We start from the raw sequence: 16,769 nt of genomic DNA on the forward strand, positions 1-16,769 counted from the left end.
AATCTTTAAAAAGGGGTCCCTCAGGATCTCTATGACAGGAGTTAATCCTCCGACACTGTCTATAAATAAAGCGCAAGCACGAAATTGATGAGTAAATCCTAAAACTCTCTTGCCCTTTAGTCTCCACCCGCCGTTCACCGGACCTAGTAGCAGCATCTCCTCTCTGTCATGCCCAAATTCTCCCCCAAATCCCTCTGATGAATTAGTGCCCATCACATCATCCGCACGAAAAGCCACCAACAAATATTCTACAAATGTAGCATTAGATTCCAGTTGGTCTATGCTATAGACACTTGTCCTTGAATAAAGCTTTATTTGGTTTCTATTGCCTATTGTGGTAAGCCAACGAGCAAATATGTTTAGGGCTTGTTTGGAGCAGATGAAATGAAAATCATGGGAAAAGCCAGAACATTTACGGGTGCGGTGAGTTCTGGCAAATGAACCTGAATATATAATGTCCAGCAACATGTCATCAATTCTAAGATATGTTGCAGAATCGGTTTTGCTATTTTTCCTGTAAAGAACTGTAACCTTAGGATGACCCCATAACATTTTTCTTTATTATTTTGAGCCTGTTATTACACAAAGATGCATATAGCTGGAAGCTAGTTAAGTGCCCAATTCTTTTATGGCAATCTATATCATAGTTTACAGGAGGGATGAATTCATACTTACAAAGTTGGAATTGGCTACAGTCAACATATACTCTACATTGATAGTTTTCTCTATACATCAATATTTCCTGCACAATTCACACTATCGATAAGTTCAGTGATACCAATACGGTAGCACCTTTAGGGGGAGCAAAATTGCCTCCGATTTCGCCATAGAATCATCAGGTCATGACTTGCTGGTGCTGAGAGGGACCGTGATAAACAGCAGCGGGATCGAATGGGGCAGCTGCTAGATTTGTTGCTGCATGAAGCTGATGGTCAGAGATTTAGTCATGGTTTGAACAAGAGACTGAAATCAATAGGAGATCAAAATGCATAAGGAAAAGGATTTTCTGCAGTTATATAATTGCACTACATTATGCTTGACAAGGAGCATCACATCGATGTTATTTCTCACAAAGAATTTAAAAAACATTTACTTCAGAGTTTGTCAGAGTTGTCATGGTAAACAGATAGACAAATACATACATTAAAAAATGCCCATAAAATCAATTAATTTTACTTAAGTTATAAAGGAATGTAAGAATCAATTTAAAAGAGTTGTGATGATATGTCAAAACTTGTGAACTCGGACATGGAACTCACTTGTGCGGACGATGGCTGCTGCTGGTGATGCTGCTGCTGCTGCTGGTGGTGGTCGATCATGGCCGCGCCGTAGGCCGCCGACGCCCAGTTTTGGAAGCTGGCCTCGTCGCCAGGTCTGGGCAGGTCGAAGTGGCCACCACCGAAGTCGATGCCCGCTCCGCCGTCTTGTAGCTCCATGTCCGGCCTGAACATCCTCTCGTTAAGCAGGCTGGTGTGATCGAAGGGTGTGTACGGGAACTGCGCGCCCAAGTTCAGTGACGTCAGGCACTCGGCCTGGCCGAACTCCGGCGGCTGCTGCTGCACCGTTGGCTGCCCGTGCTCGCTGCCGCCGCTGGTGTCCGTCGATTGCTTCCTCATGCTGAAGTAGCCCGGGTAGCTCTGCAGCGATGTGCTCGTTGAGCACCCGATGTCGCTGTGTCACCATCGGTTTGTTCAGTTCAGTTCATGAGAGTATGTCGAATTTTCAGAATTAGAGTAATGGCCATTTTTCAGCTTGAGCTTGAGCTCACCTCTGATGGATCAAGCAGGGGTCATCGTGTAGCATCATCGGTTGATGGCCGTCGGCGCCGCCGTTGTGGAACCATGACGAAGGGCTCGGGTCACCGGTCAGTCCTAGAGGCAACTGCATGTCGTGCTGGAACTGAAAAATGGCAAGAAGCAACATCTTGATCAGATATCTCCACCAGAAAATGTCTCATATGCGCCTGAAAAACCTGTCAAGTTCGCGCCGGCACCGCAGATCCTAAGCTGGATCTTGTTACCTGAGCAGCAGCACACTGCAGGCCGATCAGGTGCTGCTTTGAAACGTTATCCTAGACAGACTCAAATAATTGCAAAGTCAGAATTTTTTTGATTTGACATTTGTACTTCAGATATCATGCATTGAGGCTAGACATTGCACGTATCAGGCATTAAGAACAGCTGAAGTTAATTATATGGTTAGAGATATTTACTTTATGGATTCGGACGCGATCAAGAGATTCCCTCAGAGATTGCTCCATCGCTCTTATATGGTCGATATTCTCAACCTTGTCGGGATCGCTCCAATAACTGAAGAACAAGGTGCCCAATTTATTTGTGATAAGCTACAATGAATTTATCATCAATGCAGTAAATGGAAAGATTTCAGCAGATATGCATTCTTATAGAATATATCGAATAGTGAACAGAATTTGTGACGCTGCTTCAATGAGTTAAAACTATTCACCTGAGACGCTTTTGAACGTCTGCCATTTGGCATTGCAACGATCCGAGATGGCTTGATAACTCCTGTAAATTTATTGAATCCAGCAGCATTAGAGACGGGAAAAAAGAAGCAAGAAATTGCAGAAGTTGTTCACCCTAGTTGTGGATTCGTTAAACTCTACCTCGACTGTCTGACCCCTGCAATAGATTCAGAAACAGTGTGTGAGTGACAGTCTTTACAATTAGGCATCTCTGACACCATGAGGTTTCTATATTTACAATGGAAGAATTACCCAGAGCCTAAGAAGTCCTGAATATTTACATCATGGTCTAGCTTCTTGAAAGTCTTCTTTAGGGCCTTTTGAGAACAGAAAAGCAGACCATTCAGGTCATTCTGAAACGTGTTATGGTAAGGATAATTGTGTCGACAAATCTATTAGTTGAGACAACTTACTTCTAAGCTCTCCAGTTTCCTGTTCAGAGGAAGGAACGATTGCCAATTAGTATATTTTTATGAAACCACGTGCGCATAGAAGATTAATAGAACAAGAACTACCTTTTAGCCCTTTCTTGAGGGGTTTGTTGAGCATATTTTGCTATGACCTCCTCAATGTTGCTGCAGTCAGAACAATGTACCAAGTAAACATGCAATCCTGATTAACCTCTGGCATCCTAAATATCCTTACTAGTTCTAGCTGGTATCCGAAAACATCATATTTGGGAAAAACATCGAACTACTTTTCCAAGGATGATCTAAAAAGAACGACAAAAAATTCCGTAAAACCGAATGTTGCTCCCATAAGAAACTCAGTACTAGAATGCATAGAATTGAGAACAGGAAAAATACATTTAGAAATAACTTGTCTCATTATAGTCGTCTGTTTGATTGCTAAATTATCCAATTCAAATAGAAAATTCAGTACAAAAGTGAGGGATGTTCATAAGACTTGTATGCACATTTTTTGCAGGAAAATCGAATGTGCAAGTGGTTTCAGAACAATTAATCAATTTGTTGGTCTGAAACATAGAATGAAATTAGCACAAACCAAATAAAGAAAACAGGTACCTTCTTTCGCCGATGCATATGGTGGGCTTCCCTGTGGGAGAGAACATGACAAGGATGAGATCAATGTCGCAGAGTATTGACAACTCCTTGGCCTTTTTCAGGATCCCCGACCGCCGCTTCGAATACGTGACCTGCCGCCCACTGATGTTCTCCAATTTCTTGATCTTCAGCTTGACCCTCCCCATTGTGGAAGATCACAGCTCAAATATCACAATACCCCTCTCAAAGATCACAACTTTTGCCAATTATGATGCAGTCTGTCCTCCCATAACAATCCAATTTCTGAATAAATCCAGCACGAAGCTATTGAACCGCACGAGCTCACCGAATGATCCGAGGAACTGATAAGCCTAATATGTTCTTTCTTTTCTTTTGCGAGGTGAAATCGAGCCGAGAGGGGATCGGGGATGTTCAATGGCGAAGAGGAGGAGCTTATCGACGCCACGGGGCAATGGAGACAGAGACAGAGACAGAGACAGAGACAGAGAGAGATCGAGCCAAGAACCGGCGAAATCGGCAGTTCTTGGGTCGATCGGGTCGGGGCGGGAGAGAAGGGGATGAGGAGAGAGAAAGAGAGGGGTCAAGAAGAGCGAGAGAGAGAGAGAGAGAGGGAGGGAGGGGGACGCGGAGGCAGAGAGAGTGGCTGTGCGTGGAGGGAGAGGAGGGAAGAGAGAGAAACGCGCGGGAGGGAAGGTTCAGGGTCCGAACCGCCGGTAACTAACCAAACCAACGAGAAGGGTTCAGACGCTTGCTGATCCTTTTGTTTTCCAGCATGCTGTTTACGTGCTCTTTATTCTTTTTCCCTCTCGTGCTCTTTCTTGCGAAGATCTTCATGCTGTGCTTGTCCATGTATCACCGAGACCTTGGATTAAAACCATGTTGCATTTCAACTGTGGCCTTGCTCGCAACCGTCATCTGATGCGCATCCAAGCTCTAGTGTCCTAAGTCTCTTGTCAATCACAGCCCACAAAAAAAAGTTCAGCATAATTTTCAAGAAACCACGGCTGTAGTTGATGACAAGCTCTGGATCAATGCATCGAACAGGGACCCGGCCTACTTTTAGGCTGGGCACAAGAACCAGAACTACGCTTGGTTGATCTAGCAAGTGTGGGCCCTTAAGGAATTAAGATTAGCTCAGTTGGTGGTGGATGTAGATGTCGAAGTTCGAGTCTTTTTTTTGGGCTCAACGAGTCAGTTAAGGGAACCCGTTAACGTCGTGAATTCGAGGTTGAGCTGACTTGGGCCCCTCAACCCTCACTCGCACGATTCTATGCCAAAGCCCAAAGCTATCCAGCCCATACGCTGCAGTTTAGACCAAAGGCATGGTCCTGCTTTTTATAACCACTAACTGCATATGTAAAATCAATCTAGTATATAATAATTTTAAAAAATATAGAAGATAAATAATAAAGATTAAATATATTTTTAAAATATATGAAGATAAATATTGGATATCTAGGTATGGAAGATAAAAAAATAGAAGATTAAATATATTTTTGGAGGGAGAAATAGAGTCTAACTTTGTACAGTGATCATGTGATCAGTTTGAGTGAATAGTGAAGATTGTCTAAATCTATCACAACTGATGAATATATAGCAGTATAGAAGCAAAAGAACTACCTTTTATCCATTTCTATAATGTTGAGGCTATAAATACCCCTCCACTCAATCATTCGATAAAGTCTGAGTGTGTTAGAGTCCAGGAGAGCCCTTGGACACTTGAGAAGACATCCAAGTCACAAAAGTACTTAAAATAATCATCTAAGATAATTAAGCACAAGATTAGAGAGTGATAAGTACTTATAGGCCTAGAGAGAGTTGTAGCTAGGTGCTGCGGCTTTAGGAGGGGATCAATGAGTGATCCTAACTTGTACCAAGAGGTACGCCAGCGCCTTGGAGTCTTGGTGACTCGTCAGCAACTTGAGCTGGAGTTGTTCAAGCTTGTTGACCCTCCGACTTGGTGTGCAATGGTGGCAAGGTACGTGTACGGGGATACAGAGACCCTTGCCTTGGTGGCTCAAACTCTGAAGTGATCACGACGACGAGAGACCAGAAGAGAGGCTAGAGGTAAAACCTTACCTTGGTGGCTTAGTGGCTTAAGAGCCGTGATCGGGTGCCGACCAAGATCATATCCTTAGTGGACCTCCAACATAGACTAGAGGTGGTATTCATGCCATCGATGCCATAGGATAAAAATCCTTTGTGTCAAGTTTGCTCTTTCTACCGTCTTTACGCTTCCGCATTTACATACTTGCAATTTACCTTTGCGCATTTACCTTCATAGAGTAGTTTGCTAGGATTAGCTATATGTTGCAAATCTCTTTGTTCAGTAGAGTAAACACACTAGATAAATCTAGAGTACATTTAGATAGAATTTGATATATGTTTATCTTTTTTTTTGAGCCATTTAGTTTAGGTTAGTTTTTTAAGTGTCCTAATTCACCCCCTCCTTAGGACGTCATTGATCCGTATACCTGCTCTGGTCGTCAACCAACAACAAGAAATAGTGCTTACCACCGGAGGTTGTGGGCGAGATTGGCCCGCATAGATCACCATGTACCTGGTCTAACAGTCCCTTGGCGCGGTACTTGTCTTGCGCTAGGAATGGGCTCCGCCACTGCTTGATGGTGATGCAGTTGTTGCAGAGCTGGTGCACGTGCTTTACTTGGGGCAGACTGCGCATAATGCCTTGTCGCGCTAGCTTGTAGAGGGCGTCAAAGTGAAGGTACCCGTAGCGCTCGTGCCACAGCCACGCACTGTCCTCACGGCGGGACGCCAGACATACGGGGTGTGCGACGGTGAGCCATAGGGTGTACTAGAGATTCGTCGAGCGCCTTACCCTCGCGAGGAGACGCCGATTGTGGTCTCGGATCGTGAGCACCCCGTCGTCGATCAGGATCTTGCAGCCTCCTTCATCGAGCTGCTCAAGGCTCATGATGTTGGTGGTGAGCTTTGGGATGAAGTACACCCCCGTGTGGGGGAGATGCTCGCCAGTCTTTGCTTCGAACTAGATCATCCTGTGGCCCTTGACATCAACCACGGAGCTGTCATCAACCTTGACAGTGTCACAGATCTGGGTGTCGAGGTCGAAGAACATGGCGCGAGGCCCGGACATGTGGTTGGTGGCTCCGCTGTCAAGGTATTATAGGGTCTCGTCGCGCTCCTCTTCCCAGTTAAGCTGAGCGAGGACCTTAGCCTCGACATGGCGTAGGGGGTGAGTCTCAAGCGTAGGCTACTTGACGATGACGGCGTGCGGTTGTGGGGAATTGGAGATTGAGACAACCCTAACTATCAGCAAGGTGGGCTCATCGTCTTCTTCTCCTTGCGCAAGGTGGGCCTCGGTCCTCTTGGACTTGTTGCGGCAGTCCTTGGCCCAGTGACCGGCTTTGCCACAATTGTGGCACTTGTTCGCCGCACGCTCCTGGCCCGCTCCTCAGGACTATCCAGCCTTTCCATCGTGGGAGCCACCATTGCACCCAAGACCATGTGGCATCACACGCTTCTTGCTGCTGCTATATCTGTGAGGAGAAGTCGCCCCGCCTTGTCGACAATTGGGGTAGGCTTGGCGTGACGCTGCTCGACGACACAGAGGTGTCATGTAACCTCCTCGATCAACAGTTCATTCACGTCGAGGAGAGTTTCAATTGAGATCACTACTTGCGATAGCCTCTTAGGAACGACCTGCAAGAACTTTTTCACTACCTCAGCGTCGGTGATCTCATCACCGAGGATGCGGATGCTGTTTGCGAGACCGGTGATGTGGAGAGAGAATTCATCCACGAACTCACCGTCCTTTAGCCCGCCTAGCACACCTTCGATCTTGGATCTACAACCTTCTTTACTTGGCTGTTGGTGCGAGTCACTGCTTGCACTGTCATGTCCCGATTTCGAGTTGAGATGTACGTCATCGATCGATCAGAGAGATGGCGGCTCCCAACTCCGACGACGGCGTCCCGGTTGATCTCGAGAACGGTGGAGGCTTCAGCAGCGCAGTCCCTGGCGGCCGGACCGCAGACAAGGAGGAGGGGGCTTCTCCGGACTCGCACACCGTGAGCGCCTCCCTCGCTCTTGTTCTTCTCCTGATATTGCTTCTTTGTTCTAGTATCCCTATCCCTATGTATTGCTAGCTGTTTTTCCTGAATGTTAATTGCCTGCTCCAACATTACCGCATGCTTTATTGTACATCGTTAATCTTTGGTGCATGCATGATGGCAAATTAATCCGATCTGTATGATACCGATCCGTTGTTGGCTCTGAACCGGGTGCAAATTACAAAAAATAATAGAGAAGAAGATCAGATTGAAGGCAAGATATAGATCTGAAGGCAGATTCCTTCGTGGTCTAATAACTTAATCTAATATAATCACTGCGCTTACTTGCTTGTTTGTGTTGTGCAGGCGGGGAGCCTTGGTGATGCTTGTGTTTTACTACTATTTCTTCGTGTTTTATATGGTCGGCTTCTCTGAGAAATGGTGGCATGCGGTGCTGGGTATTGCGGTGGCGTCGGCCTTCCTTTTGCAGCATGGCACCCAGGCAGAATGTTACACCACCGGAAGAAGGCAACTCCGTGAAGCCTCCGGACAGTGACAGTGATCTTGGCACAAGACTACTAGCACCTGAAATTGTGTAAGACAATAATAATACTGTGTCGTCAACGAGGACCGCCGTGTAGTGTTTGCTAGCACAGTTTGGGGCTAGTCAGGGTAATTAGTAGCAGGCCAGTAGTAGGTGTTGTGCCCTTTGTTCATCTTCATTGTTGAGCGACAATATAAAATTTTCAAATCAGTGCACGAAAATTGGTGAAGAGCCCTAGGAATTGTGTGTGTAAATGGAGGAGGCCTTCTCTCTGTCTTCTCGTAGTCATTCCCGGATGTAGGTCGATGCCTCTTCTTATAAACCCTATCAGATTAGAACTTTGTGTTGCCTCTGGAAGTTATTTAACACCTAGCCCTTCATGAAAGTTGTTCCATTTGACAGTCGAATCCCGTTGGAGGGTGGTATGGTCAGCTGACCATGGTACCGCACCCCGTATTTCCATCTGAATACTCCAACTTGTACGGATCTTGTGTGTTGTTTTTCATTTTGCGTGGGATTTATAGCTATAGTCTCGGATTCACACAATTATCCCTTTTTACCAACAAAATAAAAAGAAACCTTACGCACTAGGCTAATCAAGGGTTAGCCAAGAAATAATTAACCAAGGTATTCATCAAAGCACGACAAAATATGATATGTATCATGCGCACAAGTGGTAACTGCAGAGGATCTACATTAAAGTGTATTAGGAGGTCTCCTCAACCGTCTGATCAAAATCCAACGGATCAGATCATATGCTACATTATCTGGTGATCTGCATTGCCTCCTCTACTGTAGAGGATCCAGATCCAGTATGGTTGTATTTCATTTCGCGAGATCTTTTTAGCTATCTCCCTGCATTTGTGCAATTATCCTTTTTCTTGTGGTTTTAACATTTAAACATAAATATTACACACTTGGCACTTAATGAGGAGGTTAGCTGAGTAATAATTAATCAAGACATTTATAAAAATACAAGTAAATATGATGTGTATTTTGGATGCATAACACACTACATGAATCATTGTGTGCTCATTCACCTGTAATTTCGTGTGTACCGGATGGGCAAAAACAGCGTGTATGAGGCGACCTTCTTAGCATCCATGTCATTAATAAATAATTACATGCAACTCTTTACTATTTACAAACTCAACAACCAAAATGTCCCATGGACTACTCCTTTTTGCCTAGACAATTTTTTTCCAAGAGGGACAAGACTTAGACCTCAATGCCGCTCCACCATGAATGAAACTTACGTCGAGGCGGATGCCGGAGATCAAGGAGGATAGTTCCAGTACATGACTCAAGTCATCAAGGAGTACTATGAAGCCTAGACTGGTGAGTTGGTGATTAGGGCGTAGCTTAGTCGGGATGGGAACTTTGACCTGTCCTCAATTCGTGTAACTTATGTCTTTTAGAACCATGTTAAATAAACTTAACGCTATTTCATCTATGAAGTTATTTTAAATGTTTGTGACTTTTTGTCTACAATCCCCTATACATTGTTTTTTATATGTTAATCTGATGCATCAACGCTTCAATAATTTACACTTACTAAAATAATGACAGTAGACATGACATTAATTCCACCTCGGTAGTGGAAATGTAAGGGTTGCCACAGACATGTTACTCTTTGTTCGGTGAACAATCAGAGCTGGTAGAAAAACGTAGACGAGATTTGATGAGCCTAAAGTAATTGAGCTGGAAACAATTGAGTGAGTCAAAGCCAGCTAGTAAGCTAGAAGGAAACATCAAACATCGAGCTGAGCTGAGCCCTTTTTTCTAGAGGAAGCCGAGCCTGGTAGAATGCATGCAACGCACGTGAATTTGAAGGCCGATCTGAGTGGGACCTCCATAGATCGACCGAAACTTGTTTACGAGTAGCGTGACCCACAACCCACCACCCCGCCGCAATGGCTGCTTGAAAGCTCTGCACCACCATACCCTCCGCCTCCTCGCTTGTGAAGGCATGACCCACATGCTTTCACCTCCACCACCGGTCCTCCTCTCTCCTTTGGCTGCTAATGCAGCTCTCTTCTTTCCTTGCCCTGGCCTCCTCCTCTCCTTCTTCTTCATCTCCGGTGAAACGCCCTCGCCCCACCCTTCTGTTCTGTCTCCAGCGGCTCCCTTTCGCTAAATCGGCTCCTGTTGCTCTCCACTTCACTAATCTTTCTCACGTAGTCACCCCCACCACCAACCTCACCCACCCGGTTGTCCTCCTCCACCGCGGCAGGCGATGCCCCCCACCGCCTTACCGACATCTCATCACCACTGCCAAGCCTACCGACCTCTCGGGGCGTTCCTCTAAATCCCAACACCTGACCTTGAGCCCTAGCCCAACCCTAAACCCTATCCCAACCTGAACCTTAACCTATGGTCGGAGAGGCGTCACTGGAGAATTGCTGCCACGCCGATTCTCAGGATCTCTTCAAAGAGGCGTCGTTGGAGAATTGTCAGGAGGAAGATGAGCTTGGCATCAAGGAGAATAATCGGTAGGAAGACGATCTTGGCATCGTCATGAGGAGAAGAGGAGCAGCACGTCCGAATCTCAACGCACGCTACGGTAGGCACTCTTTTCGGCCGCGCTATAGGAAAACCGGATCTGAGTTGGGCCACTCAACGGGCCGGACCAATGGGCTCACTACAATCACTCAACTCGCACACAGGCCAAGGCCCAAAGCCCAACACGAACGATCCAGCCCATATGCTGCCTACACTCGCCTAAACCCTCTCCAAAATCTTTGGACTCCTCGTCTCCTTCCGGTTTCCGCCGTCGCCGGAGACGAGGAGGCGAGAAGGGGGCGAGGGCGCGCCTCCGCAGCCTCCCTGATCGGCGCGATGGAAGGAGAAGCGGCTGCGGCGGAAGTGGTGAACCTTTCCTCATCGTCTTTTCTCTCCCTGCCTCGTAATAAAATGGAATAGGGTTTTGCATTTGGCGAAAAGGTGAAGCCGTTAGGTGATTTTCTGCATATCTATGTTGTGTTTCTTGAATCGTTGGAGCCAACGGAGAGTTGCGACCGGATACTATGATGCTCGGCTGCTGATCGCGTTTGATTGTATCCTAAATTTGTTACTATCAACTAATTAATGGAGGCATGGTCCTATTGCTTCTTTGCGATCATGTGTAGAAAGATATATATAACAATTTTGCCAATTTTGCATGAATGTCATCGTATTAACTTTCTGTACCTCCTTTTCGTTTTGATCTTTCTTCTGTTTCTCCGGTGAGGTGGAGGAGGGTGGCGGCGGAGGCATTAGAGGTTATAGGATATCTATTTCTGTGTTTCATGAATCGTTATAACCGAGAGTTGTTTCAGTGCGCTGCTCTGCTGCTGATTGCATTTTTTGTATCCTAGTTTTGTTACTATCACATATCCTAATTGATGAAGATGAGGCGCGATTGTTTCTTGGTGGTCATGTGTAGGGAACGCATGTATCTATTTTCCCAATGTTGGATAGATGACATCAGTATTAATTTGCAATGTTATCTTAGCTTTTCAGCGACAAAAGGCATTGGCTTGCTGATTCAGTACCATGCTTGCAAGGCTGCAATGGATACTAGGAACTGTTTTTGCACTTGGACTTTTTTGATGAACCAATCCCCCCCCCCCCCTCCAGCTTAGCATGACACATCTCTGTATGAATTAACCTATATGAATGACTCGTGATGGAATTTGTAAAGTTTATTTAGTACATGGCTGCAGAGTCTTATGTGCACCTGAGTCTATGTGCATGACCAATTTTTCAAATCCATGGTCCATGCCAACGTTCATGGTGTGCATCATACAAATTACAAAAAATCATACATTTGTTCTGCACACATTTCTTTCTTTGTTGTGGATCCGAAATCAGTTGATTCTGATACTTATAAGTGCATAGTCTTATGTACACGGCTGCAGAATCTCATGTGCGCCTAAGTTTAAGTTCATGACCAAGTCGTCAAATTCATGGCCCATACCAACATTAATGGTGTACATCATACATTATACGCTACCGAAAAATCATGCATTTGTTCTGCACACATTTCTTTTCTTTGTTGTAGATCTGAAATCAGTTGTTTCTGATAATTATTAGAGCAGAAATGCCATTTTATTGTCGTTTAGAGGTTCTTTTGTAAAGAAAAACTGCCATTTTATGAATTATTTGTGAGTATCTGACTTACGAATGGACATTAGAAGCTGCCAATCTACATACCAGAACTATCATCTTACTTTGGTATTGTTTCTGCAACTGAGCTATAGACGGAACCTTTTTTTCTTTTCCCGGTTGTGTTTTGTTACACACTGAGTTTTTTTTAAGTAATCCACTTCAATCATGGTACGAGTGTTGTAGAATGTTTGTGTACATCCCATAGTTCCATGCTAATATCGGCGTTTTGATCCATCAGGCAATAATATCAGTGCACACTGAACTGCCCAAGCTTGCAAGGCTGCAACGGTTAACATAGTCTGTTTTGCATTTAGAGTTTCTTGATAAACCATCCCCCCTTCCAGCTTAGCATGGTGCATCACTGTATGAATTAACCTGTATGGATGAATCATGATGGAATTTGTCAAGTTTACTAGTACATGACTGCAGAATCTTATGTGGACCTGACTTTTCGTGCATGACCAAATTTTCAAATCCATGGTCCATGCCAACATTCATGGTGTGCATCGTACAAATTACAAAAAATCATACATTTTATCTGCACACATTTATTTTCTTTGTTGTAGATCTGAATCAGTTGATTCTGATAATTATAAGTGCATAATCTTATGTGCACGGCTGCAGAATCTTATGCGCACCTAAGCTTAAGTTCATGAACAAATTGTCATATCCATGGTCCGTGCGAACATTCATGGTGTGCATCATACGAACTACGAAAAAATCATACATTTGTTCTGCACGCATTTCTTTTCTTTGTTGTAGATCCGAAATCAGTTGATTCTGATAATAGTAAGTGCAGAAATGTCATTTTATTATCGTCTATAGGTTCATTTATAAAGAAAAATGAAGATGAATGCATTTACTATATTGATAACAATTAAGCATATCAGTGAGGAAAAGATTGTTAGGGACGTGGACTTTTTTCTTGTGGTTTTGATGCATGTTGGAGCAAGGATTACCTCTCATTTTACGAATTATTTGTGAGCATCTGAAGTGCAAATGAGCATTAGAAGCTGCTACTCTACATACCAGAACTAACATCTTAGTTTGCTATTGTTTCAACAACTGAGCTATAGACGGAACCCATTTCTTTTCCCTGTTGTGTTTGGTTACAAACTGAGTTTTTTTAAGCAAGCCTCTTCAACCATGGTACGAATGTTGTAGAATGTTTGTGTAACATCCTATAGTTCCATGCTATTATCAGTGTTTTGATCTCTTAGGCAATAATATCAATGCACACTGAACTTCCCAGTTTTGTCTGCTTGAGATGCTTGCTCATACTGTGCAGTCCTTTGATCACATACACAAAAAGGCTGTAGTAGCACTTAGTCACTGTTGTCTTTTTCATGCAGGCCGAAAGATTGTTGAAAGCAAAGGAGGATGATATAATATTGCCAGAGGATCAAGTACCAGAACAATGTTGGACGAGGTTGTTTGCTGCAGCACGCGGATTGTGGGGGCGGGTGTGTCTGTGGTGGGAGGGGTGGTCTGCTGAAGTACGTGAGTGGTGGGAGGCCAAACGCCTGCAGTGGGAGGAGCGGTTTGTAGCAGCACGCGGGTGGTGGAGGAGCGTGTGCCCATTGAGCAGGCGGTATTCTCTGCAAAGGCCGGTATGTGTATTCCTCGCTATATTGCTCACAGTGACTAGGTTTATTTGATTAGGAATCATATTTGCATTTTCTACATGTAGGCATTTGTTGGTCTTCTGGAGAGCGCAGCAAATGTAACTGTCATGGCTATTCTTACTCTGAACATATACAGTGCAACGTTTTTCCTGGTTTGGGCGACTCCTGACAATATCTGCCTTGTGGGGAAAGATCACACATTTTCTGATAACTTGAAGAAGACTGTGAAGATTATCACAGTTTGTCTTCCGTTTTCCGTATGCCCCTTGACGCTTTACATTGCTGGTCAAGCCAAGGCGTTGCAACATGATCAACGTGGCATGGGCTGTGTAGCTGGGCTGGTTATCATTGAGTGCATTTACATCCTCTTCCTTGGGGCACTGATGACGGTGTGCATGTCAGAAAGATCTTATAAAGCTGTGGGTGCTGTAACTGCCGTTCTAGTCGTCCTTCTTGTTGTGACCTGGGGGTGTTGTTGCTATCACCCAAAGGTAAAGGAACATATCTCTGTTCATTTTTATTTTTGTTTCCTCTAGATATTTGTGGTATTTTCTTAAATTCTTGTTTCGGCCTCTAGATATTTGTGGTATTTGCTTAACAGTTCTTGTTTCGGCTGACAGTGTCTAAGGTATGTAGCGGTTCCAAGTTGTTGCTGTCATGACATAGATGTGGAGGCTGCTGGTCAGTAGGAGGATTTGAAAGTTGCTTAAGGGGTGCTGGTCAGAAGGAGGATGAGGAAGTTGGATAATCAGATTGCGCTAATCTAGGTTCAGAATTTTCTCTGGTCTTAACATTCTTAAATAATTGAATCTAAACTTGTCTGTTGGATTGCAAGTCATGATGTAGGAAAACGTCTTGTCAGAAGATGACAAAGGATAGGTTGCATACCGGTGAATTTTTCAGATTGTCATTGCAACCATCTTGACTAGTAGCACATTTTCTAGCCAAGTATTTGAATTTGTGTTATCAGATGCTCTTTTGGAAGTGTTTTTATTTCCATCAAAGCTTTATTCTATTTTATTTTGGAACGACAACCAGATTATAAGAATATAATGAAGGGTTATCTTGTGATCAAGGTAATGTGTGCACACTACACAAGGCAAGCATACCAATGAAGGCAAGCGTACCAATGAAGCGTTGCACACATGAAGCCGTAACTGTTTTTTTTTGGGGAGCTAGTGACTTCCTCGAACGACTGAAAAAAAGTATTCTCAGTCACTCATTCTCAACCTTTAGGTCAATATCAAACATCTCACATGCACAGTTTCAATAGGCAACTCAAAACTACAAATTTGTTGCAGAGTAATTTCAGACCAAAGAACATGTTATTTCAGGTGACACAGAGATTAATTTTTCAGGTGATTGAAGAACATTCCGTTTTATTATCCATGTGAAGGGGTGCGGTATGAGATAATGTGATCTAACATTGTCACTTATTTTCCTTCTCATCTTTTGTTAGTCTTTTTAGTTATTTACATAGTCAATAATGATGTTTGCCTTTAATCGATAATAATATAGAAGGCACGAGTTCAGCGGATCCAAACAATCTTGTCCATCCATCCGCCTCTATTAAATGGTACACATTGCTCCAATGACATTGCACACCGCATCACGACTAATTTAGAAACCCCTAATCAATTAATGATTAATTTGGAAAGATTTCATTAAGTTAACAATTAATTTGGAAATCTCCTACTCAATTTACCAATCATGTCGATTTCATGATCTGATTCCTCATGCAACGGCTGAGCTAGCGCGGATCTGTAATTCCTTCCTCCCAAATTAGGCATGGTATGCTGTAGATTGATGTAAATCACGGGATCATCAATCCCGTGTCAATGCCACCATGACCTAGCTTCCCTTTTGCTCGCCCTCATGTACTTTCCAATCTCTCTCCCACACCGCAATACCTCCTCCCCACGTCGTCGGGGTGTCCTGAGGGCCTCGAGCCACCCTCCCAGCCGTCGTCGCCCCCTGATGTTAACATGGGATCCCCTCCACCAGCTGATTCACACCGCGTCGCCACGCGTATCCGCACGTGCCTCGCTCTACCTCCCCTCCGCCTCCGCTGCCACCTGCTTCACCTCCTCCACATGGCTCCTCTCTCCATGCACGAATGCATCATTAGAGACCTTCAACATATATAGAGTACATGATATCTCTACTATATAAAATGTAAGTTGGTTCCCACGTCACCTCTTCCCCCATACTCCCCCCTCATCTAATAAAAACCCATAAATTTAAATAATTTACCCACTTTTACCATCTACCCTCATCCTCCAGTCTCTCCGTCTCTTTACCGGCTACGGATATGTGACCTATTTTACTAATGAAAATAATTAAATAAATTAGGAGGGAAATCAGTAGATAATTTTCTCCCTTTTTGGATCCTATCTAAAATCAAATGACAACGTTGGTCCTAATGTATTCGTTCGGTAGAGCTCTCATGACGTATCCAAATCTCCATAACTTGGGTTTGTGTTTGATGTTATTGCGTTCAATGTTTGAGTTTTCTTACAACACGCTGGAACTTAGCTAGTCTCGGTTGGAACTCGAGTTTGGTACAATCCATAGATAAGTCTAACAGATCAAAAATTGATCTCCTAAACATGGAAGCCAATCTCATGTGCCCTCGTAATCTCTGCAAGGGTCTTGCGTGCACGTCACGGACACATGAACATAGTGTGCATGGTCCTGTTTGCTACCCCTCCCCCCGGCAATTGCAGCGGGAGCTAGTGGACATTCAAATTGGCACATAACTCCTTGGAGATAGCTATTGGAAGACCTTTGGTGAAGGCGTCGGCATACTGTGAGCTCATCCGTACATGAAGAACATGGACTTCAACGAGGGTGGCACATTCCCAAACAAAGTGAAGGTCAATATTGACATGATTTGTCCGTTGATGCTGG

At 44.2% G+C, this 16,769-nt stretch overlaps 2 protein-coding genes across 2 annotated transcripts; one reads left to right on the plus strand and one right to left on the minus strand.

The window, feature by feature from the left end:
• Positions 1-903: 903 nt before the first annotated feature.
• Positions 904-3,695, minus strand: LOC133900909 (agamous-like MADS-box protein AGL65). Its single transcript, XM_062342190.1, has 11 exons — positions 3,511-3,695; positions 3,001-3,060; positions 2,899-2,917; positions 2,738-2,802; positions 2,627-2,642; positions 2,467-2,528; positions 2,213-2,309; positions 2,021-2,071; positions 1,769-1,899; positions 1,260-1,671; positions 904-963 (listed from the first exon to the last, which is right to left on the minus strand). Exons 1-11 carry the CDS (start codon positions 3,693-3,695, stop codon positions 904-906), a joined length of 1,158 nt encoding a protein of 385 aa, XP_062198174.1.
• Positions 3,696-10,835: 7,140 nt separating this feature from the next.
• Positions 10,836-14,834, plus strand: LOC133900560 (uncharacterized). Its single transcript, XM_062341737.1, has 4 exons — positions 10,836-10,953; positions 13,587-13,844; positions 13,925-14,350; positions 14,480-14,834. The coding sequence occupies exons 1-4, from the start codon at positions 10,924-10,926 to the stop codon at positions 14,546-14,548; spliced, it is 783 nt and encodes a 260-aa protein (XP_062197721.1). The 5' UTR covers positions 10,836-10,923; the 3' UTR covers positions 14,549-14,834.
• Positions 14,835-16,769: the final 1,935 nt, after the last annotated feature.

This window comes from Phragmites australis, chromosome 19 (genome assembly GCF_958298935.1).
Source record: "Phragmites australis chromosome 19, lpPhrAust1.1, whole genome shotgun sequence".
Lineage (NCBI taxonomy): Eukaryota > Viridiplantae > Streptophyta > Magnoliopsida > Poales > Poaceae > Phragmites > Phragmites australis.

Excerpts from the sequence above, each read along its gene's own strand:
- LOC133900909 (XM_062342190.1), bottom strand. The coding sequence starts at position 3,695 with ATGGGGAGGGTCAAGCTGAAGATCAAGAAATTGGAGAACATCAGTGGG. Across the intron at positions 2,310-2,466 it reads GACGTTCAAAAGCGTCTCAG|TTATTGGAGCGATCCCGACA; the intron begins GTGAATAGTTTT and ends CTTGTTCTTCAG. Across the intron at positions 1,672-1,768 it reads CCCTGCTTGATCCATCAGAG|CGACATCGGGTGCTCAACGA; the intron begins GTGAGCTCAAGC and ends ATGGTGACACAG.
- LOC133900560 (XM_062341737.1), top strand. The coding sequence starts at position 10,924 with ATGGAAGGAGAAGCGGCTGCGGCGGAAGTG. Across the intron at positions 10,954-13,586 it reads AAGCGGCTGCGGCGGAAGTG|GCCGAAAGATTGTTGAAAGC; the intron begins GTGAACCTTTCC and ends TTTTTCATGCAG. Across the intron at positions 13,845-13,924 it reads GGTATTCTCTGCAAAGGCCG|GCATTTGTTGGTCTTCTGGA; the intron begins GTATGTGTATTC and ends TTCTACATGTAG.